Genomic DNA, 24,383 nt, shown 5'->3' on the forward strand with positions numbered 1-24,383 from the left:
CCTGGAGTCCATTTTAGACTCCTCCCATCTATTGTCTGTTGTCAGGGCTCCAGCTCCTTTAGACCGAAAGGCTGAAGCTCCGGCCCCATCCCTCACCCAGAACAGAGGGTTCCCACGAAGCTTCCTCCAACCCTCACTTAGTGAGTGGCTTGTTGGGGAGTCAGAGCCCCAGGGGTGGGGGTGGGCAGTAGGGGGAGAAGGGCCAGTGATCCAGAAGGCAGCGAATGGGGTAGAGACAAATCAACCTTTCAGGGCCGTCCGGGTACTGAGGGGCCTGGTGGGCCCTTCTAGGGGCTGCAGTGGGCAGACTGTCCTGCCAGCCCTGATATTTGCTAGGAGGGCTGATTTGTTGTTCCAAGCCTCGGTATTTTGGTCTGTAAATGGGGATAATTATACCCCACATCACAGGCCAGTCGTGAGGATAAACCACCTAAAGCGCTTAGCTCAGCCTTGACATCCAGTAGGAAGAAGACCAGCCCAGGGACCTGGGGGCAGGGAGTCTGGGGACGGGGGAGGGCTCAGTGGGCACAGCCAGGCCTGGTGGCAGAGAGCAGTGCCGTGCTGGGCTGAACCCCAGATCCCCTCTCCATGTTAACACACCTTCTGCACAGTCGTGCAGAATGGAAGTGGGGGATTATCACAGTCCTGAACCCCAGCCCTTCACACACACACACACACACACACAGTGTGGGCAAGGACAAGACCAGCACAGAGAAAGAGCGTGTTTTCAGGCCTTTTCCTCACCGGAAACGGAAACCATTCATGAATATCAGTGTCAGATTTAAACCATATCAAGAGCCAAAATAACAACATTGCCACCATTGCCATGGCCCAGGGAACGGCATTTTTGATAGTGTATCTACCTCGAACCTTTGCCCTTGTGTTACCTTCCTGGTAGAGCACATATTAATAGTATCACCTTCATCCACTCCGAATCACCCTCTCAGAAAACTGAGGCCCAGAGAAGCCAAGTAACTTACCTAAGGTCACGCAGCAAGGGATGGAACGTGTGTATGGGAACCGCAGCCCTTTCCCCCAGCTCCAGCCAGGCACTGGCCCCCCAGACCCCCCACACACCTGTCAGGCTATTCCATACCCCAGAGCCACTCACTCACACTGGCTGTGGTGTTGCCCTGATGCAAGGTAGGGGGACCAGACGACCCTTAGAAAGCCCCACAAGGCAGGAGGCTGGGCTGCTAAGAGCCCCAGCCTTGGGTTTTCAAGGACCTAAGATGCTGAGGAAGCCTCAATGCCTGTGAGGTGGCCCCAGAGCCTCAGCAGCAGCAGCCCCACCAGATCCAGGTCAGGCCCCTTTCCCTCACCGCTCTTGCTTCCTTGACCTGCCTCTGGGCCATCACCAACCTGGCTTTGTCCCTGCAGAATGGCGGGATGGAGGCTGCAGGTAACTGTGGCACCCCGCCGAGGGTCCCTGGCGGTGAGGCTGATGCTGAGACACCCCGTCCCTGTGGTCCTGCCCTGCTGGATCCAGAAGCTTCGGGTGCTGGTCCCACTCTCAACTGACCAAGGTCTGAGCCAAAGGCCAGGCCACTTCTCCCTGGCGTACTCAGCCCCACCCCTGTGAATAATGCCACTTGTCTCATGGAGCTGGGCCTTTGATGATATGGGGGGTGGCAGGAATGGGTGGAAGACAAGAAAGGGTTAAAGACCCATTCACCTAGATTTAGAGCACAGAGAGGGTTGCCCTGCTGGCAGGAGGTGTCTTTCTAGTCTACCCTGTGCCCCCCAGGCTCCTGGTTCCGACCCTCCAGGTCTCCAAACCCATCCCTGACTCTCAGGTTTCCCCCTCCAGGCCCTGGGTCCCAGGCAAAGCTCCCTGCCACCCCAACCACAACAGTAATTAACCCCAATGAACCCCAGCAAACAAAGATCTGGATGGCAGAAGGGAGGAATCATCGCTGCCCCAGGGTGGGGAACTCCAGAGTCTCCCAGGAAGACCCAACCCAGCATCATCTAACACCACACCCCCCATGCTATTACTGATGCCTGGGTAGCTCCATAAGCACCCAGCCCCGTGGGGTCTGGAGTCTTCTATCATCTGTTTTAACTTTTTTTTAAAAAAGCATAAAGTCTCCCTCTTTAAAAAATATTTATTTATTTATTTATTTGGGGGTTCCCAGGTGGCACTAAAGAACCCACCTGCCAATACAGGAGATGTAGATACCCTGGAGGAGGGCATGGCAACCCACTCCAGTATTCTTGCCTGGAGAATCCCATGGACAGAGGAGCCTGCCAGGCTACAGTCCATGGGGTCGCAAAGAGTTGGACGTGACGGACTGGGCACACACGCACGCACGTATATTTTATTCGTCTGGGCCGGATCTTAGTCGTCACACACGGGACCTTTGATCTCTGCTGCAGCTTGCAGGATCTTTTAGTTGTGTCATGCATTGGGAGCACGGAGTCTTAGCCACAGGACGTCCAGGAAAGTCCCTGGGGTTGTTTGTTTCAACAGCAAGTGTTACTTTTCCTGATTAAGGCAGGCAGATGACACAGAGCACACTGAATCTTATGGCCAGATAGTGTGACGGGGGATCACTGCTGGACAGTATATGATAGCTGATGTCGAAAACAGGCTGTAGAGGGAGGGACTTCCCTGGGGCTCCAGTGGTTAAGACTCTGCCCTTCTGCTGCAGAGGGCACAAGTTTGATCCTTGGTCAAGGAACTAAGATCCCGCATGCCGTGTGGCCAAAAAAAAAAGAAAGAAAAATAATGCAACCGGGGATATGATGACATCAGAGGAAGGGAAAGACAGAGCTGGAGCCCCTGGCCACCATAGATGCTCAATAAAATTGGTTGAATGGACTTCCCTAGTGGTCCAATTGGAGAAGGAAGTGGCAACCCACTCCAGTGTTCTTGCCTGGAGAATCCCAGGGATGGGGGAGCCTGGTGGGCTGCTGTCTATGGGGTCGCACAGAGTTGGACACGACTGAAGCGACTTAGCAGAAGCAGTGGTCCAATGGTTGAGAATCTGCCTGCTAATGCAGGGCATGTGGGCTTGATCCTTAATCAGGGAAGATTCCTCGTGCTTTAGAGCAACTAACCCGTGTGCCTACTGAAGTCCATGCTCCGCAGTGAGAAGCCCAAACACTGCAAACAGAGAGCAGCTCTCTTTAGCCACAACTCGACAACACCTGGATACAGCAATGAAGACCCAGCACAGCCAAAATTTAGATCAATAAATAAATTAAAAAAAAAGTTGAATGAGTGGAATATATGAAAACCCTGGATAAACTTTGTAGGAGTTGCTGACTTCACCAGAGCCCCAAAGGATGGGTGGGACTTGGATGGGGGGTGGGAATAGACATAATTTTTCTGGGAAAAAAGACAGAGAAGTGAGAAAAGGCAATCCCTCTCCAGGGGTCAGAGGTCAGGGAGAAGTCATCCTGCTCCAAGCAGTCAGATGTGGAGCTGGAACTTGGCCGCCCTCAGAGACCAAGCTGAGTAATTTAGACTTCAGGCTGCGGTCTGTTCATCTCCACAGTGGGGGCGTACACACAATCTATTGCAGGAAGAAAATATTAAAATTCCTCCTGATATTTGTCTCCCTCCTTTTTAGTGTATATGCAGCTACTAAGGCTCGGAGAGGTTGAGTAACTTACCCAGGGTAAGCATGCCAGACTGCAAAGCAGTGCTCTTCACATGCACTGAGTCTTGTGCAGACAGGTGAGCGGTTGAGTGGGAGCAGAGGTTGGTCGAGAGCAGAGTGGCCGGGAGGCGTGGACGGCCCCCCGCCCTGGCTGTCTCTGCCTAGCATCCCACTGTCTGCAGAGGGCCAGGAGCCTGCCCAGGCCTGCCCGCCCAGGACCTGTTGTGAGAAGCCAAGCAACGAGCCTTGATGGCAGCAGGCCTGCCTGGCCAACCACCCAGTATCTTTCACCCCAAGCTTTGTTCTCAGGTCTTTCTCATCTTTGCTGGGAGCCAGAAGGCAGTGGATCGGGGCTGAGAACCCAGAAGGGGCTCACAGAGGGGACTGAAGAATTTGGTAAATCAGCCGCTCCGCCACCCCACACACTCGGCTGTCAGCCCCATGGCCAAGGGACCCCAGATGCCAGGCTCACGCTGCTTCCCCACACTTCAGGGTGCTATATTTATGGGTGCCATCTACCATCTGAATTATACCTCTTAAAAAAAACCATTGCCGATTTTGAAAATAAAAAAATTGAAGTATAGTTGATTCACAATACTGTGTTAATGTCAGGCGCACAGCAAAGTGATTCAGGCATATGTATATACATATTTTTTTTTTCGGATTATTTTCCACTGTAGGTTATTCCAAGATATTAACTGCAGTTCCCTATTCTATATAGTAAATCCCTTTTGGCTGATCATTTTATGTATAGTATTTTGTATCTGGAAATAATTACTTTTACTCATGTATTTGGCTGTACTGGGTCTCAGTTGCCGCATACAGCGTCTTTGGTTGCAGAGTGTGGAATCCTAGTTTCCCAGTTAGTTCCCTGACCAGGGAATGAACCCGGGCCCCCTGCATGGGGAGTGAAGAATCTTAGCCACTGAGCCACCAGGGAAGCCCTAAGCTCTTTCCATTTTGAAGCAAAATCTGCTTTGCTGCTTTGTTTTTGCCCTGGTTGACTTTACTGAGGTCTGACGAATTATAATAAAACACATGCCTGTTGAGTGCGCAGGTTAGTGACTTTTGACAGAGGTATACACACCCATGTAAACACCACCACAATCACCATCTGGATCGTTTCCACCCTCCCAGAAAGGTTCCTCACGTCTCTTTGCAATAAATGTCCCCCACCCACCCCTCCCCAGGGAAGGATGGATGTGATTTCTATCGCTATACATTAGCACCCCCTGTTCTTGAACTTCACATAAATGGGTCATGCAGTAATTGCGTCTTCTTTGCCTCCACCTAATGTCTGTGAGATTACATCAGTTCATTTACCCTGTTGCCTCTGCCAATGCCTTTTTATTGCATAGGTTGTATGAAGGTATCATATTTAGTGTGTCCATTCTCCTGTTGGTGGACATTTAGGCTGTTTCCAACTTGGCTCTAATGAACAATGCTGTGATGATCGCTCAGGTTCAGGTTTTTATATGGATACGTTTTCATTCCTGTTGGGTGAATATCTGGGAGCTGAATTACTGGGCCATAGGTTAAGCATATAGAACTTCCCAGGTGGCGCTAGTGGTAAAGAATCCAACGGTTTTAAGCTGAGGCTCCATGGGCTTCCCTGATGGTAAAGAAGAGCTATGCAGGAGACACAGGAGAGGAGGGTTCGATCCCTGGGTCAGGAAGATCCCCTGGTGGAGGGCATGGCAACCCACTCCAGTATTCTTTCCTGGAGAATCCGATGGACAGAGGAGCCTGGTGGGCTACAACCATAGGATTGCACAGAGTCAGACAAGACAAGCAACTTAGCACGCACTGCAGGGTGAGTGTATATTTACCTTGCCAGAAACTATCAAACTGTTTTCCAAAGGGTTTGCTCCACTCTGTACTCTCATCAACAACAAATGAGAGGTCCGTGACTTCACATCCCCTTGCCAAGGATTAGCGCTGCCCGGTTATTTAATTTTATCTATGCTCTGGATCTAAAGGGCTCTCTTACTGGGATTTTAATGTGCATTTCCCTCAAGACTAATGACGTAGCGCATCTTTCCCTGCATTTATTGGCTATTTGTACCCTTTCTTTAGTGAGCTGTCTATTCAAGTCTTTCGGGTTTTGTTATTCCCCCATCTCTCCCAACCCACAACCCCTCCCCTGGCCATCTCCACCTGCAGTATACCTCTTGCTTTAAGTCAGTTCTAAATTAAGGCTGCCTCTATCCAAGGAGACCACAGTCAGCCCCACCCCACGGGGATTCTTCTCTCCTCTGAGCTCCTTCAATACACATCTGCCTCTGCTCCTGTTTAACACAGCATCTGCCTCCGTATAGTACCACTTAGATGTCCAAAGGGTGGACGAGGCTGGACAAGGGGTTTCTTGGTACCAGAAAGTTCACAAGCAGTGGGATTCTGCCCTTATAGAATTATATAATATTGCACATTAATAGCAACTATGCTTTTTAAAATTATAGGTATCCCCCTCCCTGAAAATGTCAGACTATCTGAGAAAGCGGACCGTGAAGGTGGAATAGGGAGTGGGAAGGTCACTCCCCCATCACCACCCCACGCCTCCGTCTAAAGAATCTCTGATAAAAGCGAAAGATGATTGGGCTTGGAGGAGATGCCCTGGATTTGAGTTCTAGTTCTGCTGTTTAGTAACTGTGCGGGGGCGGGGGGCAGTGGGCAGATCTGGGCCTCCATCAATTAAATGGGAATGACGTCATCCTCTGGGAGTTGTGGGGGTTACACAAAACATGTTAAGTATGCGGAAGCAGTGGTAAACTGTAAGGAACCCGGTGTGTTTGCTTGGGTGGGTGTGTGTTGGCCTATTAAATTACAAACTTTAGAATACCGACCTGGTGAATAAAATCTTACCTTTATATATATTACAAAAAAATTGGAGAGATAAACGCACAAGAAATCATGAAGGAAAACACCAAGGAAGGTGAAGGAACCCAAGTCCTAAGCGTTCCGGACTCTTTCCGGGTCCTCTTCCCTTTCCTCCCCGCCTCCTCCGCGCCTTCCTCTCCTCCTTTCCCTCCCTCCTCCAAAGGGCTCCTGTCCCCAGAGCTGCCACCTCCACCTCCCCGGGCCTCATATTAGACGGACCTCCATATGAAACCAGACTTTTGTATGGAAAAAGAGAAAGGACCCTCAGAAGTGGAGGAGGATGTTTGCACAACACAGCGGCTTTGCTCCCAGGGCCAAGGCCAGCCTCCCACAGAGCCGGGTCAGGGCCTGGGCAGATGGGAAGGGCCAGGACGGGTGCTGCTGCAGTCTGCAGGGCCGTTTGCGGTGGCCTTCAGCCCTGGGCACCCCTGAGTGAGCGGTACCGCACAGGGAGGGACCCCACCTGGATGGTCAGCTCTGAATGCGTTTTCTCTACAGCAATCCCTTCTGGGTCCCAAACCCACTGGGCTAGAGAGACAGCTCCCCACGTGCCGCTGCTACAGCCGGATTCAGAGGGGAGCACCGCCCCCACCTCCCACCACTCAGAGGCTTGAGCGAGGCCTTGAACTTTCTGTCCCCTGAATTCACACATCTTTCCCGGCACTGTTTTAGGTCCTGAAGATAAGGCTGGAGAAAAAGGGGCAAAGTGAGGCCTGCCGGTACCAGCGTTCCCTCTGCGGGTGCAGACAGGGGACGAATGTCCGTGTCGGGTGGGGAGCGGCTGCTAAGTGCTACTGGGAAAAATACTTAAGCTCAGGTATAAAAAAGGTCCCACAAACCCGAGCAGGGTGAGGCGCCGGAATTATATAAGGGAGTTATTTGAGGTCAGGCGGTCAGGGAAAGTCCTGCGGGAAGAGGGTCTCCACGGGGGTCCTCGCGCCCCCATCCCGCCCGCGCCCGCGTCCCCTCCGCGGCGATTTGCTTCTGGCTCCAGGTGGCCTCTCCACCCCCGAGCATCCGTGCGCGACTCCTGCGCCCGATCTGGTCCCGCCCGCCCGGCGGGTGGCCCCGGCCCTGCCGGGTCGCTCCGGGCGCGCACCGTGACACCGGGGCGGGTGTCCCCAGCCGCGCGCGTGACTCCGCCCCGCCCGCCCCCGCGCGCGCTCTGCGCCTCGGCCGCCCGGCGCCGCAGACGCTCCCGATCCTCCCAGGCCTCGGCGGGTGCCCGGCGCGAGCGCGGAGCCCATGCAGCCGGCGGGGGGCGCGCCCCGGCAGAGCGCCGGGGCCGAGGCGCTGCTGGGCGAGCTGGAGGCGCGGGTGCAGGAGGTGGTGAGGGCGAGCTCGTGGTGGGAGCGCCACGGCGTGGACTGCGCCATCCTCGCGCTCAGCCTCCTCGCTTTGCCACCCGGTAAGGGACACGGGGACTGGGGGCTGCGGGGCCCGCTGGGCGGCGGGGGAGGGTGTCGGGGACGGGCGGCAGGGTGGGGTAGATGGCGCGTGCCCGGGACCCTAAGACAGAGGGTCAGCCGGGAAAGTCTGATTGGGGTGTCCTGACTTGTGTACCCGGAGGTGCCCCGATGGATGAAGGGCAGTGGAGGAGAAAGTTGAGCCGAGTCAGGGAGAAGCAGCAGGATGGCGGGGAAGGGGGGATGAGATGGCCTGGGGAGGGGGAGGGTGCTCCGTGGGGCGCCCGGGGAGGGGGCGAGGGGCGTGTTCCCTGGTCCTCTCCTGGTCTGGATCCCCCACCGTGCCCTGTCGCCACCGCTCCTCTGGCAGGGGCGCAGAATCAAGACTCCGGCCTCTCCTCGGTGAGTCAGTGGTGCTCTGTCTTGTCTGTACGTGGCAGTACCCAGGGCTGGGCCCTCTTTGGCCCGGGCTTCCAGGGGTGCAGGCTGGGGCGTTTGGGCTCAGATCTTCAAGAACCAGAGAAAGACCCGCCGCCCTTACTGCTCTTCCGCTTGTAGCCAACCCTCTCTTCTCCGCACAGGGTTCCTCTGCCTGCGCTCTGACAGCCCCCTGGTCTTTGCCCTGGGCATCACCATCCTGGGGGTGTGCCATTACACGCTGACTGTCAAGGGCAGCCACCTGGCCACTCACGGCGCCCTCACCGAGTCCAGAGGCTGGAGCAAGGTCTGGATGCTTTTCTTCGTGGAGGTGAGCCTGGGATAGGACGGGAGCCGCCGCAGGGCCTTGGTGTGAGAGTCCAGGCGTGCACAGTCCTGTAAGCCCTCGGGGGCCAGCAGCTGCGGCTGTTGACACGTGGGCCCAAGCGTGTCACCTGCCTGTGCTGTGGTCTGTGTGTGTCGGAGTGTGCATGACCCCAAGCCCTTGAGAGGGTGGAGGGTTCCATGAGGAATGATCATTGCTCAACCGAGGCTGTGGACGGGGCCGAGCACTGGTTTCTCGTGGGGGCGGCTCTCTTCTCCGCAGCACTGGTTCAGGAGGGTGGACCTTCTTCCTCCCCCCAGGACTCCTGCGGCTGGCAGTTCTGGCTGCAACCTTCCGGCTTCCTGGTTTCGCAGTTGGGGTTTGGGATGTGACCCATGGACAGCGGGCAGGGGGAGCAGGGGCCTGGTGTCTGTCCCAGCACCCCAGTTCCATAACAGCCCCCATCTCCTGACACCTGGCGATGGTGGAGCCTCCTAGAAGCCCCTGCTTCCCCGGGTCTGTACCGGGAGGGCCCCTCCTCTCTTCTGACTCTTGCCCCGTTTCTTCTACCGTCTCCCCAGCCTGCCTCAGCCTGTGGGCACGGTCAGGAAGGCAAAGGTGCCTGGCCCGGTTCCCCTTCTCTCTGGACCAGTCTCAGGTCTCTGGTGCTCTGAGCACCCCTTCTTCCCTCCCTTCCAGGTGACCCCCCCACCACGGACCCTGGGTCCCTTATGAACAAACGTGAAAGCTGGCACCAGAAACAGTCTTTTTCTGCCAGGAACTGGTTACTGTGACCAATTAACTCAATTATTAACTTTTCTTTTTTTAAAAGAGCTTTTATTTGTTTATTGGCCGCACCACGAAGCAGATGGGATCTTAGTTTTCCAACCAGGGATGGAACCCTCATCCCCTGCTTGGAAGCTCAGAGTCTTAACCACCGGCCCACCAGGGAAGTCCCTTAATTACTAACTTTTAATAAATTTATATAACTTTATAAAACTTTAGATAACTGTACACGCACGCACACAGGACGTTTTCTAGAATTATAGTGCATGAGTTAGCCGAGAGGAAGCATTGTCTGTCCAGCACCTTCCATTGCCTTCCTTGTCCCCAACCCCCCCTCTCCAGCCTGCACACATTTCTATTTTTTTTCTTAAAGGGACGGAGATTCCTTAATTTTTTATTTTGTAAAATATTTATTTGGCTCCAGGTCTTAGTTGCGGCACTCGGGATCTTTGATCTTCATTGCAAGATCTTTAGTTGCAGCGTGTGGGATCTAGTTCCCCAACTAGATTGAACCTGGGCCCCCTGCATTTGGAGCGCCAAGTCCTACCCACTGGACCACCAGGGAAATCCCTGCACACATTTCTGAAATGCAAAGGACAAGGGGGGGGACTTCTGGTCCAGTGGGTAAGACCCCAATGCAGGTTTCCCAATGCAGGTTCCTGGGTTCGATCCCTGGTCAGGGATCTAGATCCCACATGCTACACCAAAGACCCGGCATAGCCAAATAAATAAAGAAATAGACTTTTTAAAAAGGACAAGGGGAACCAGTGGGTCCTCAGGGTCCATTTCAAGACACTCTTCTTCCCAGGGACCCCTGAGCGTTGGTCTCAGCCAGGCTCTAAGGTACAGACCCAACCCTGGAGCCAGGGTCAGACGCCCCCCTCAAGTTTGTAAACACAGGCTGGGGAGGAACCAGGCATGTTGTGCTATCATGCGTCAAAGCTGCATTGAGCCCCAGGGGCCTGGGGCGGCTGAGAAGGGGGAGTCTTCCCAGGCTCCCTAGATGGAGAGCTCCAGCTGAACCACAGCGCAGGACCCACCCGGAGGGACTCTGGCAGCCTGGTGGCCACACCTTGTCTCATCCCCTGGGACCCAGGGCAGCGGCCTCATCTTTGCCTCTTTAGTCCCTGGCGCAGGGCTGAGCTTAATGTTTGTTGACGATGACCCTGCAGGGGACCTGGGGACAAGGTCCGGGAAAGAGCGGGCTGCCGGAAGTTCACAGTCTGGAGGCGGGTGAGCCCCACATAGTGGGGGAGGCTTGGCTTCCACCCCTGAGCTGTGACGGCTGGTATGCTGCAGGCAGATTGCAAATTTCTCCAGGGTAACCTGAGTGGGAGGCCTCTGCTTTTCCACCCCCCATGCCTCAAGGCATGGCCCTGACTCTGGCCAAGGTCAGGGAAGATCCAGCTCCCAGTGGGAAGGAGGGGACGGCTCCACCTCCTCGACCACTGGCATGGGTAGGGCGACTGGATTTTTTCCTTTTGTCAACCAGGCAGTGGACAGTGTTGGGGCCACCTTGGACAAACTGACTCTGTGACCTTGGACAAGTTACTTGATTTAGCATCCAAGTGTTGGTTTCTCCATGTAATAAATTGAGAATAATAATGTTACCTCCTTTGTGAAACCAGTGTGAATATTAAACGAGACACCCTAGATCTTCATTAGGGCCTGGGCCTGAATCTTCAATGCCTGCTTCCAAGTAACAAGCTCCTCGACCACTCCTATTACCTTTTTTTTTCCCCTCTGGAGGGAACACACAGTCAGTTGCAAGGAAAAGGTTAGTGGTTCTTGTTACTTGTTTTGTTAGTTTTTTTTTTTTTTAAACTGCTTTAATCAAATGCTTTAGTTTTCTGTTTTTTGGGTTTATTTTTAACACTTTCATCTGCGCTGGATCTTTGTTGCCGCACGGGCTTCTTTCTAGGAGCGGCGAGCTGGGCTTACTCTCCAGTTGCGGTGTGCTGGCTTCTCGTTGCGGTGGCTTCTCCTGTTGCAGAGCAACAGAGCTCTCGCGCGTGAGGGCTTCAGAAATTGCGGCTCCCAGATTCTAGAGCATGTGCTCAATAGTTGTGGCACACGGGCTGAGCAGCACCACGGCGTGTGGGATCTTCTCGGACCAGGGAACGAACCCGTGTCTCCTGTACTGGCAGGCGGATTCTTTACCGTTGAGCCACTAGGGAAGCCTAGCTTTGTTTATTTTTAACTGAAAGGTTGACCAGCTCATACAAAGCTCAGTGGAGCTGTGTGTGTGGGGTGTGTGTGTGTATTGAGGGGGCTGTTTGCTGAGGCCCTGAACCATGCCTGTCCTTGGCATCACACAGAGGACCAGCTCTTGCCCCGTAGGATCTCAGCAGACTACCTGGGACCCTCCTGGATCCCCGGCTCCTCCATCTTTCATGTCCCATTGCCTGTTTCATCCTCTGCTTGTTGACTTTTTTGCGCTCTTTCCAAACTGTGACCCTCAGGAGGCAGCATCAGTATAGAAGAATCTCGTGCCCTAGTCACAGCCTCAGGTGTCAGGTGCAGTGTCACTGGCTTTCCTGGTGCACCCAGCTTTTGCCAGTCCTCTTTCACAATCTGCTGGCATGAGCTGGGGGTGAGAGGTCACCCTCTCTGACCCGTTGGATCTGAGGGGAGGGCGAGCAGGATGGCGGGGGTGGCTGACAACCAGGTTGCTATTGCTTCTCTGCTAAAGTATACAAAATCATATACCCCACTCACGCCAGGATTGACTTCCCTCCGAACACCCACTTCCCGTCTGCACCACAATGTTCCATTCCATTCAGTGCACCTCTGACCCTCTGCCTTGCCCACGGATTACCCTCACCTGCCTGCTCCTTGTCCTGGGTTATGTCACAAGGACTTCCAATTATCTTCTTGGGCACTGCCTGTCAAGGGCCACAGGAATGTAGGGGCAGGCTGGGGTGGGCAGGCCCCCATGGTTCAAGTACTGAAGCTTGGAAAAGTTTATTTTTTAATTTATAGTTGATTTACAAAGTTAATTTTTACTATACAGCAAGGTGATTCCATTACACACACACACATATACACACACATTCTTTCTCATATTCTTTTCCATTTTGGCTGATCATAGGGTATTCACCCGCTCTGTATGCAATGGTTCGCATCTGCTGACCCCAAACTCTCAGGCCCTCCCCCATCCCTCTCCCCCTTGGCAACCCCAAGTCTGTTCCCCGTGTCTGTGAGTCCGGTCCCCGTGTCTGTGAGTCCGGTCCCCGTATCTGTGAGTCCGGTCCCCGTATCTGTGAGTCCGGTCCCCGTGTCTGTGAGTCCATTCCCCGTGTCTGTGAGTCCGGTCCCGTGTCTGTGAGTCCAGTCCCGTGTCTGTGAGTCCGTTCCCCGTGTCTGTGAGTCCATTCCCCGTGTCTGTGAGTCCATTCCCTGTGTCTGTGAGTCCGGTCCCGTGTCTGTGAGTCCGTTCCCCGTGTCTGTGAGTCTGTTTCTGTTTTGTAGATAAATTTATCACATGTAAGTAATATCTATCATATGGTATTTGTCTTTCTCATTCTAACTTACTTAATATGATAATCTCTAGGTCCATCCATGTTGCTGCAAATGGTATTATTTCATTCCTTTTTATGATTACTATTCCATATAATAGACGTATTATCACATCTTATAGTCACGTTATATTCCGTATAGTACACGTTACATGTAATATATATATGTGTGTATATACCCCATCTTCTTTATTCACTCATGTGTCGATGGGCATTTAGTCTGTTTCCATGCCTTGGCTATTATAAATAGTGCTGTAATGAACACAGGGATGCATGCATCTTTTCGATTATAAATAGTGCTGTAATGAACACAGGGATGCATGCATCTTTTCGATTATAAATAGTGCTGTAATGAACACAGGGATGCATGCATCTTTTCGATTATAAATAGTGCTGTAATGAACACAGGGATGCATGCATCTTTTCGAATTACAGTTTTCTCCAGATCCATACCCAGGAGTGGGTCGCATGATCATATGGCAACTCTATTTTCAGTTGGGGAAGATTAACTCCTGCAATCAGGAGCACTTTAGGGACTCCCTTGCAAGTCACTCACAGTCAAGATGTTCCCCTAAGTGGGAGGGAACAGGCCATGCCAGTTACTAAGCTCCATTGTGTCTCAACTTCCAACTCTCCTTTTAAAGTCCGCTTTGTGCTATGGGGTGGTGTCACAGCTGGTTCACAGAGAGCCCAGGCCAGCTCTGCCTTGGGGGAGGGGTGTCACCCGGGGAAATCCTGTCACCTTCATTCCAGTCCGCTGTGGAGGCGGTGGAAACCGAGCCCGAGCCCAGAACCCCCAACCTGATTACGATATTTGAATGATTACGATTCTCTTCCTACCAGTGCACTGTGGCCTTTATCTTCTGGGCTGTCTCTGACCTTCCTTCTGTTTGGCCCAACCTGAACCCCGAGTGGTGGTCCTCTGAGTATGCTCCACTGTAATTTTTAAATTTTTTAATAAAAAAAAATTTAGCAGGCAAACTCAGATCTGTAGTACAAAATATACTTCTTTAAAAAAAAATAAAGACTTTTGTACTTTTGACATAGAGATTCACAAGACACTGCAAAAACAGATCAGAGAGGACAAAGCGGCCCAGCGGGCCCTTGACTAGTCTCCCTCAATAGTTCCATATATTTAAGGGTCCTTCAACATTTGACATTCAGGACTTCCCTGGTGGCTCAGTGGTAAAGAATTCACCTGCCAATGCAGGAGACGTGGGTTTGATCCCTGGGTAAGGAAGGTCCCCTGGAGAAGGAAATGGCGACCCACACCAGTATTCTTGCCTGGGAAAGCCCATGGACCGAGGAGCCTGGTGGGCTACAAGTCTGTGGGGTCGCAGAGTCAGACACGACTGAACGACTAAACAAGGACTCAGCACACCAGGCCCTTGACTTTGGCGTGTGTGTGTCTGTGCGACTTTATCATGTGTGTGGGTTTGTGAAATGTATTTGCAAGGGGTCGTGTGGCAGTTCCCACACCTGTGGGTCTCCAAAAGCTTGGCCCCCCGTGGGCTTGCGCACGGGCCCCCAGAGGCTGAGGATGCTGGAGCAGGATCAGGTGGTCGTCTGTGGGTGGTAGCACTGAGCCTGGTGAGTGTCCTTGGGTGGGCGTGGTGGTGGTGGGGGGCTTGGAGAAAAGGGTGGGGCTGCTCCCAGGGCGCCCGTGGCTGCCCAGTGGGGAGGGGAGACTTGGAGGGAAACTGGGTTTGCTGGGGAGATCTAGGGCCTGAAACAGTGTCAGTCAGTTGAGGATCCATGTGGGCGCTGGCTGAGCAGCTCAAAAATCACGGAGCTTTCGCTCCCTGCTGGGGACACAATGGTGATCACAATCCTCTTCCAGTTCCCCAAGGGCTCAGAGTCCAGTGGGTAAACAGGCACACACGAATGACATCAAAATAATAGAAGTCTTAATTATACCAACTGACCCTTACTGGGTACTTACTGTGCAGTTGATGTCAATTACTTAATAATCACGCCTCCCTGTGAGGTCAAACCTATTATCACCCTTACTTTGTGGATGAGGAAACACTGGTCTGGCAGGTTAGGTCACTTGCCCCTGGCTGCTCAGCTGTTACACCGTGTAGCCCAGGGCCCAGGCAGGCAGATTGTGAAGGCAGCTGTGTGAAGGCCGGGGAACACAGAGAGGAGAGAGCGTGGCAGGGACGTGGTCGGCGTCTGCGGGTGTTTTGGGCTGTGATGACGAGGCTGTGTCTGTGTGTATGTACATGCGTGCAAGTGTGTGTGTGTTTTTCCTGGCATCTAGCAGATAAGGGCCAAGGTTGCTGCTAAACAGTCTATTATGCACAGGATATGGAACGAAAAAGGATCAAAGTATTAGTCCCTCAGTGGTGTCTGACTCTGTGCAGCCCCATGGACTGTAGCCTGACAGACTCCTCTGTCCATGGGCTTCTCCAGACAGGAATACTAGGGTGGGTTGCCATGCCTTCCTCCAGGGGAATCTTCCCTTCCCAGGGATCGAACCCAGGTCTCCCACGTTGCAGGCAGATTCTTTACCATCTGAGCCACCAGGGAAGCCCCCGGTCCCCGAAGGCAGTAGTGGCGAGGCTGAGAACCCCTGGTGGGAGCGTCTTGGGGAGACACTGTCAGGACAGGCTGGCTGGGCCCAGAAGTGGGAATGTGGTTGCTGGTTCGATTTTTTGTGACCACATGGACTGTAGCACACCAGGCTCCAGAGAGTTCTCCAGGCAAGAATACAGGAGTGGGTTGCCATTTCTGTTTTCCATGTCCTATACTTAAAAAAAACCCATTATTTGGCTGTGCCGGGTCTCAGTTGCAGCATGTGAGATCTTTAGCTGCGACATATGGGATCTAATTCCCTAACCAGGGATGGACCCAGGCCCCCTGCACTGGCAGCACGAAGTCTTAGCCATGGGACCACCAAGTATGTCCCCAGGAGTCCTATACTTTGTTTGACAAACTTAAAGCAGGGAAGACTCCAGCCCACAGCCCCTGCTGCCTGAGGGATGCTGCCTCTGGGACAGTCCCCAGCCCCTGCTCCTCACGCTGCCCACCCTGTGGCCCTCGTCTCCTGTCCCCGTCTCCGGAGTGACCCCTGCCCCCCAGGCTTTGAGCCGGAGACTTGGCTCCTGTCTTGATTGCCTCCTCCTCCTCCTTGCCCCAGATCCCTCCTTCCGCCCCTGCCCTCTGGTCCTCACCTCTGACCACACCTACAGCCTCCGCCTGGCACTGCCTCATCCTGACCCTCCCCTTCTGATCCAGTAAGTGAACTATTTGAAGCCCAACTCTGTGTCCTAATCTTATAATGACGGTTTTCAATCCTGCAAAGTATTGTTTGCTTAGAAATTAAAAGAGGAAAATATTAGAGGCCACATAAAGAGAGAGAGGACCTCCCTCACCTCCCAGGAGGAACATGGGGCAACTGGGGGGTGGGGGAGGAAGAAGACTCCCCCACCCCACTGTGTACTTTTTGAATTATGCAAACATATTACCTGCTCAGAAAATAAATTATTTAAAAAGTACCAAGTTAGAGAACTACCTCTGGCTGCTGGTGGAGGTCTGAGGATGCTTAATGAATAAACAACTAAACGAATGAGAGATCGGGGGAGGGACTCCAATTTAATTTCTGTTGATTTGTTTTTGGCTGCCCTGGGTCTTCGCTGTTGCTCTGGGGCTTTCTCCAGTCGCCATGAGCAGCTCTTCATTAAGGTGTCGGGCTCCTCACTGCGGTGGTTCCTCTTGCTGTGGAGCACCGGCTTTAGGCGCCTGGGCTCCAGCAGTTGCCACTTGAGGGCTGCCGAGCGTGGTGGGTCCCCCAGCTGTAGCTGAGAGGAGATGTCGAGAGGAATTACACTGACATCCACCCCACATTCACTTTGGCCACTTGAGGAGCCTGAGTGCGGCTGAGAGATCTAGGTTCTTAAGTCTGCCTGAGGGTCGTAGAAGGTAGTGATATCAAGAAGTTTCTGGAACTTTTTCTGGGTCTGGATGGGAGATCGTCTTGGGCGAGGCCTGTAAATAATCCTTTGCAGCAGGACTGTCTGTAAAGTGTGGCCCTGTCCCCCTGCCCTTTGATGGGTGCACGTGATACTAACCCTGTGTCCAGTCTGTCTCCTCCCCCCAAGCCCACCGTGCTCCCTCTTGTTCTGGAAAGAACAGCTAGATGGGAGGGAGAATTCCAGTGCATAGAAATAGCCTCAGATCTGGGTTTCTTTTTTAATGTGGTCCATTTTTAAAGTCTTTATTGAATTTGTTACAGTTCTGCCTCTGTTGGGAAGCAGTGGGGTCTTAGTTCCCAACCAGGGATGGAACCTGAACCCGAACCCCTTCATTAGGAGGTGAAGTCTCAGCCCTGGACCACCAGGGAAGTCCCCTCAGATCTGTTCTTATTCTTGCAAAAAGGCAGGTCACACAGATTCCAGAAGCTTGTGCTGAGTCACAAACCACGTGTTACACACATGGTGGCCCCTGCTCCCAATTCTCTGGTCTGGGCATGTGACTGAGAACCTGGCCCCGCAGGCCCCTGAGGTCAAGTTCCTACCACTGCTCGGTACGGTTCAGGCCCCAGGCTGTTTCTGGCTCAAAGCATGATCAGCTGATAGTCTGAACAGAGATGTAGAGCTCGGACCAGAGGAAGGGCAGATTGCTGAGTGCAGCTAACATTTCTTGAAGCAAAAAGCAATGCAGACAGGCTTGGTCTTGGGAGCAGAAGTGTGAGGAAGGAAAACGGTTAAAAACAGCAGTTAAAAACAGTCATGGACTTCCCTTGTGGTGCCAGTGCAGAGGACAGGGGTTCAATCCCTGGTCCGGGAAGATCCCATATGCCCAGGGTCAACTAAGCCCGTGTGTCAGAACTACCGAAGCCTGCACATCCTAGAGCCTGTGCTCGGGAACAAGAGAAGCCACCCTCAAGAAAGTCCATGAGCAGCTGAAAAGTAATAATTAAATTAAAAACAACAAAAAACCCAACAACAAAAACCCAGTTACTTTTTTCCAGTTACAGAACCGTGAGGCTCAAAATACACTTGCAAGCCTTGGGCAGAGGCGGGCCGGCCTCTGAGGAGGCCCTGGCAGATGCTGGCAATAGCTCCTTTGTGAACTGTTTGGTCCTAATTTTTTTTTAAATAATTGATTATATTTTACTTTTTAAACATTTATTTTTTATTTTTTTATTTGACCGTGCCGTGTGGCATTTAGGGATCCCTGACAGAGGACTGCACCCATGGCCCCTGCCCTGGGAGCCCGCAGCCTTAACCACTGGACCCCCAGGGAAGTCCCCTGCTCTTTGTGGAGCTCACAGTGACTGGCATTGGGTCGCCCTTCACACCCTCCAAGATATAGGCAGGCAGCATCTTCAATAAAATTAGCAAAGCCTTCTGGCTTTTGGATAAAATACTGGAAGAGACTGAGGTTGGGTGTGTTAATTTGCATATATTTGCATGAGAAATACTTTGGCGCCTCTTTTATATTCAGAATGACTGCTCTTCTTGGAGTCAGGTTGCTGCTGCAGCTGCTCACTACCAGCTTCAGAGACTTCCATGTCGGGTCATGCCAAGGAGTCACCCCTAGGAAGAAGTTAACTCTTGGCCGCCACTGGGGCACCCTCACTCTGGGTGCCACCTTCAGGGACGGCTCAGAAGATGGCCTTTCTTCCTCCCTAGACTCCCCTCACTGTGGTGGGCTCAGGATGCAAAGCAGTGTCATGAAGGTGCAGATGTTTCCACGATGACCACTCATGAAATAATTGCCATCAGATGCCCAGAGCTTTGCCTTCAATGCGTCCAGTCCTCCAGCAGCCCTCTCAGACTTGCTGGCCTCCTGCCCCCAAATGCTTTGCAGCATCATGCCGAATGGATCTTTTTTTTTTTTTTAAAGATTATTTGGTTGCATCGGGTCTTAGGGGCTCCCCAGGTGGCGCGAGTGGTGAGGAACCTGCCTGCCAGTGCAGGAGACAAGAGATGCGGGTTTCATCGCTGAGTGGGGAAGATCCCCTGGAGGAGGGCATGGCGACCCACTCCAGTATTCTTGCCTGGAGTATCCCGTGGACAGAGGAGCACGGCGGCTATAGTCCATGGGGTCGCAAAGAGTCGGTATGGACCAATGAATCGACGCAGCTCGCGCACGCACAGACGCGCACCGGGTCTTAGCTGCGGCACCCAACCGCGGGATCTTTCTCCGCGGCTCACTGACTCTTCGCTGCGGCGCGTGGGCTCCTCTGGCTGTGCTGCGGGACTCTTGAGTGTGCAGACTCAGTAGTTGTGGCACACTGGGCTTAGCTGCCTCCAGGCACGGGGGCTCTTAGTTCCCCAACCAGGGATTGAACCCGCATCCCCTGCATTGGCAGGCAGATTCTTAACCACCGAACCACCAGGGAAGTCCCAGGATGGGGCTGCTGTCCTAGATCCCTGAGAGCTGATGGTCAAGGTTGAGCTGGGGGAGGAAGGCAGGAAGGCCCTGGAAAGGCAGGATCTGGGGAAGGAGGGTCTTTTCGAGGCTCCGAAGGGCCAGCTTTGCTCGCCTGTGACGTGGACCCCACCCCGCTTCTGGCGCCCTCCTCCAGGTATGCACGTCCTTCACTGCGGAGTGCGCCAAGCAGGGACACGTGAAGCTGCACCACGGCTACACCAACGTGCTGGGCCTGGGGGACTCCAGCACGTGGAGGCTGCCTTGCCTCAACCGCTACGTCTACATGTTCCTCGCGCCTCTCTTGATCCCCATCATAACCCCGCTGGTGGCTGTGGGTGAGTAAGCCAGGGCTGTGCCCTGCAAAGTCCTGGTCCCCCCACCCCTCTTCCCTTCCTCCCTCTCCTGGCTTCTGGAGGCTTCATGAAGGAAGCGAGGAGCCCTGAGTTGAGACCAGACAGAAACCTTGAGACAGCCAAGCAGAGTGGAAAGAACCTTGGAGCTGGGGCCTAGTCTGACTCTGCCGCTTACTGGCAGGTGATGACTGCAGGCAGGTAACTTAACGTCTCTGAACTCCAGGTTCTTCCCTGCTCCTCAAGGATGGTGGGAAAGCATAATGAGGTCGTAGATGTAAAAGCGCTTTGTAAAGGTCTCACAGTTTGTTGCACATTATAATGTTTAGTATTGTAGGAACAATATTGTTAGATGGAAGGAGCAGGGGCTAAGGGCTCAAGCCCCATGCCACCACTTACTATGAGTATCAGACTGACCTCATTCAGGCTGTTTAATGCTGTTTTCTATTCTAAAAATGGGTGAAAGAAAAAAAGAAAAAAGGGAATTTCTCGGTGGTCCAGTGGTTAGGACTTGGCACTTTCACTGCTGGGGCCTGGGTTTGATCCCTGGTCGGGGAACTAAGATCCTGCAAGCCACACAGTGCAGCCAAAGGGGGAAAGAAAAGAGAATGAACCTACTTTTCGGGGCTGTAACTACCTTGGTCACCCGACTTTGCACCACTCAGTTCCCAGGAAGCCTGCTTATGTTGGATCGGAACCTTGCCAACCCCCCCGCCCCCAATGTCTCGCCCTGTCTGGCAGAGCGGCTGAGAGAGGTGGAGCTCAGGACAGCCCTGCGGACACTGGGCCTGATCTCCCTGGGCCTCTATTCTCAATACTGGCTGCTCCTGAACGTGTCTGGCTTCCGGAGCCCTGGCTCGGCCCTGGCCTGCATGCTCATCACCAGGTCCCTGCTGGCCCACCCTTATCTCCACGTCAACATCTTCCAGGTGAGGCCTCCCCTACCCTGCACACTGGGGAGAGGGGCATGGGGACCACCCTCCGGGGTGCCTGGCTGCAGCTGGACTCTAGATTCTAGGGAGAGGCCACCAGGTGAAGTACCTCCCTATCCTTACCCTCTGCCCTTCTCCCTGTGGGTTATCACAGAGAGCTTTGGTCTCAGGTAAGGACTTTGGCCACCTCATGCGACGAGTTGACTCACTGGAAAAGACTCTGATGCTGGGAGCGATTGGGGGTAGGAGGAGACAGGGACGACAGAGAATGAGGTGGCTGGATGGCATCACCAACTTGATGGACATGAGTTTGAGTGAACTCCGGGAGTTGGTGATGGACAGGGAGGCCTTTCGTGTTGTGGTTCATGGGGTCGCTAAGAGTCGGACACGACTGAGTGACTGAACTGAACTGAACTGAACTGAAGGAGTTTACTTACTCCTCTTCCACACTGGCTGCCATTCGAACACAGATGAGAGATTTATTAAGCAGCTTCTGGCAAAGGTGGCACAAGTGGTAAAGAACCCGCCTGCCAATTCAGGAGACGAAAGAGACCGGGGTTTGGTTCCTGGGTTGGGAAGATCCCCTGGAGGGCATGGCAATCTGTCCCAGTACTCTTGCCTGGCGAATCCCATGGACAGAGGTGCCTGGTGGGCTACAGTCCATAGGGGTGCAAAGAGTCGGACACGACTGAAGCCACCTTGCACACACATGTGCAAAGTTTACTTGATTAAGCTCCTTAGGGACACAAATGAATAGGACCCCAGCTCCTAGCCTCAGGGCTCTTACTGTGACGAGTCCGAAGGAAGTGAAACAAGGGCGATCACTGAGGCCCCAGCAGGCATGTGTCTAGGGGAGATGCTGGATATGGGAGGGCCTTGTGGGAGGCTGGCAGCTCAGCCTGCTTTCTGGGGCCACTTCTGTGGGGACGGTCACCTCCCTGCTCCCTGGATCAGTGAGGATCCCAATCTAGCACTTACCACACGGCCATGAATGACTTAATCCCATGATGCAGTCCCACAGTTGTGTTCCCTCCACTTGTCCTGTGAGACCGGAAGTTCCCATTCACTTCCTCATCCTCTAGACTGAGGACAACACCTGGCAGAGGCGTTTCTTGAACCACGAGGAGGATTTTGATTGTTGAAAAGAGAGCAGAGAAGGGTCTCTTGGGGATGAAGTGAAGGCACAGGGATGTGAGGGACAGTGGGGGGCAGTCGTGGACGTAGACGATCACAGGGCCAGAGGGGCACCCAGACTCCCATTCATTGCGCTGATGGGGGGAGTGGTCCAGGGATGGGCGAGGCTCGGCACAGGACACAGAACCTCAGCCTCCTTGCGCCTCTTCTGGGTCCTGCCGAAGCAGGAGGTGAGACGGACACAAGGAGCCATGGGGGCCCCGGGTGCCAGCTGAGGATGCTGCGGTGGGGTGGGGATGCACGGGTCTGCCCGGCCCGGCCCCAGGGCCTGACCCTCGTGTCTGTCACAGCACATCGGGCTGCCCATGTTCTCCCCCGACAAGAAGCCCCGACGGATCCACATGATGAGCCTGGGGGTGCTTAACCTGCCCCGGCTGCCCGTGCTGGACTGGGCGTTCGGCCACTCTCTCATCAGCTGCCACGTGGAACACCACCTCTTCCCCAGGCTCTCGGACAACATGTGCCTGAAGGTAGATGAGGGTGGGGCTGGAGGGGCTGGGATGCAGCTGCCTGAGGGTGGAGGGGGAGTCCCCTTCAGTGCCCTCTGACCAACTGACCTGGCCAGAACTCCCCAGGAAGGGGCCGCTCAGGGAACAAGCGGCAGTGTGGCTTTTGATCAGAAACACTTGGGTTTCTGACCAGGCGGTGTGACTCTGGACAAGTTAATTGAACGTCTCTGAGCCTCAGCTTCCTCATCGGTAAAATGGGACTAAGCTGTGCTTGGGCTTCCCTGGTGGCTCAGACAGTAAAGAACCTGCGTGCAATGCAGAAGACCCAGGTTCAATCCGTGGGTTGGGAAGATCCCCTGGGGAAGGGAATGGCTACTCCCTCCAGTATTCTTGTCTGGAGAATCCCATGGACAGAGGAGCCTGGCGGGCTGCAGTCCATGGAGTTGCAAAGAAGTCAGACGTGACTGAGCAACTAACATTTTCAAGCAGTGCTTACGTTGATAGGTTTTGAAGATAATGGAGAAATGGACCTTAAATGTCAGGCAGCTGTATGTGCTTGGTGCAAGGGAGAGACGGCGTTTACCCCCTATGTTCGCTAAGGAGGACTGTCAGTCAGGATCCCCGGAGAAGAACGCTGGGGATAAAACTCCCTTTCCCTTGCCTGCTGGACTTGGAGTTCTCCCAGCCCCTCAGCTCCTCCCCAGCATCATGCGACAAAGCAGACGGGAGTTGGGGGCTGGGAAGAAGAAGGGTCCCCACGAGGATGTGCCTATTTGCAGCCTCTCCTCCCGCCCACCTTCTGGCAGGTGAAGCCTGTGGTGTCCCAGTTCCTCCACGAGAAGCAGCTGCCATACAACGAGGACTCCTACCTGGCTCGCTTCCGGCTGTTTCTCCAACGCTACGAGGAGTTCATGGTGCAGACACCTCCCATCACAGAGCTGGTGGGGCTGCAGTGAGGGGCAGGCTGGCCCAGCCACCCCACTGTCCTTTCCAGGGCCCAACCCTGGCTCTCCTGCCTCTGCTGGCCACCCCTGGGGCGGGGAGGGCCCTGGCCCCCACCCAGGGGCTGTGCTTCGCCCCACCAGAGTGTGGAGGCGCGGGTGGACAGGGAGGCGGGGAGCTCACACTGGGGGTTCCGGGGGTCACCTGCCCTGCTTGCTTTTCTGGGTTTCGAGGAATAAAGGTGGCTGGGCATTCTGCTCAGTCTGGACCTCAGCCAACTTTATCTCAGGACTAAACAGCTGGATTCCTTCCTGCTTCTGCTTGGAGCCTTGGGAGGGCTAGCAGACAGGGGTAAGGAGAGGCCCTAGGTTGGGGGCAGGCCGGGAGGGGCATGGAGAGAGAAGGGTCCACGTGCCCCCTGGCGAGGGCCTCCCTGGTGCCAGGAAGCTCTGAACTTGGCCACTGCTCCTTCCTGTGCCATTTGAGGTTTCGGCCCCGAAGGAGCCCTCTCCCCAGGGACCACAGGGAGAGGTTACCTTCAGCAGGCTTTCCTAGTATCTCAGCCAGGAAGCTGTGCAAGACCCTGGGCTCAGCAGCTCCCAAGACCCACAGCGTCTGTGAGATCAAAGTGTGTTTTGTGGGGAGGGCTCCAAGGCAGATGAGGATAGCAAGGGGTAAGCAGCTTTGAGCAGGACGTTGGCGAGCTCTCCAAGTCGGCTTTGCTTGTGATGTTTGCAAGGGGTGGAAGAATTCTCAACTGGGAGAGAGAGAAAATGACTGGGAGGGTAGCTGAGGCTGGAGAGGGGTTATGGGAACAGGCGCTGGAGGTCAGATGGCCTTGGAGAGGAAAGGAAGGAGGGGGAGAGGGACGGGGGTTCAGACACAAGAGCTGGGAGTCAAGGGCTACGCTTAGCTGTGAAAGGAATGTGTGCAGCCTGGGAGTGAGGCGGAGATGTAAGGGAGTGACTGACGCCAGCTGGAGGAAGAGGTTGGGTACTGGGGACGCCAGTGAGATTCAGCCCAAAGCCGGTGGCCTGGAGAGAGCTGGGAGGCTGGATGAGAAAGTGGGAGGCGGGGCCCTGCTGGAGGCTGAGGAAGGGACAGAGGTGGAGGCCAGGCCTCTGACACCAGGCCAGAGCAGTTAGTTTCAAACAGGGTTTCTCACTTTGGCACTGTGACGTTTTGGCCAGATAAT

The 24,383-nt window shown here is 54.0% G+C and overlaps 1 protein-coding gene across 1 annotated transcript; it reads left to right on the forward strand.

Moving 5' to 3' along the window:
- The first annotated feature begins 7,667 nt into the window (after positions 1-7,667).
- FADS6 (fatty acid desaturase 6) lies at positions 7,668-23,461 on the forward strand. Its single transcript, XM_055398889.2, has 6 exons — positions 7,668-7,893; positions 8,473-8,639; positions 19,476-19,656; positions 20,413-20,600; positions 22,088-22,267; positions 23,053-23,461. Exons 1-6 carry the CDS (start codon positions 7,731-7,733, stop codon positions 23,200-23,202), a joined length of 1,029 nt encoding a protein of 342 aa, XP_055254864.2. The 5' UTR covers positions 7,668-7,730; the 3' UTR covers positions 23,203-23,461.
- Positions 23,462-24,383: the final 922 nt, after the last annotated feature.

This window comes from Moschus berezovskii, chromosome 20, assembly GCF_049115385.1.
Source record: "Moschus berezovskii isolate FMDL1 chromosome 20, NW_MosBer_1.0, whole genome shotgun sequence".
In the NCBI taxonomy this organism is placed as follows: Eukaryota; Metazoa; Chordata; class Mammalia; order Artiodactyla; family Moschidae; genus Moschus; species Moschus berezovskii.

Coding starts and splice junctions, on each gene's coding strand:
- FADS6 (XM_055398889.2), top strand. CDS start 7,731: ATGCAGCCGGCGGGGGGCGCGCCCCGGCAGAGCGCCGGGGCCGAGGCG. Junction 19,657..20,412: donor AACCCCGCTGGTGGCTGTGG/GTGAGTAAGCCA, acceptor CCTGTCTGGCAG/AGCGGCTGAGAGAGGTGGAG. Junction 22,268..23,052: donor CGGACAACATGTGCCTGAAG/GTAGATGAGGGT, acceptor ACCTTCTGGCAG/GTGAAGCCTGTGGTGTCCCA.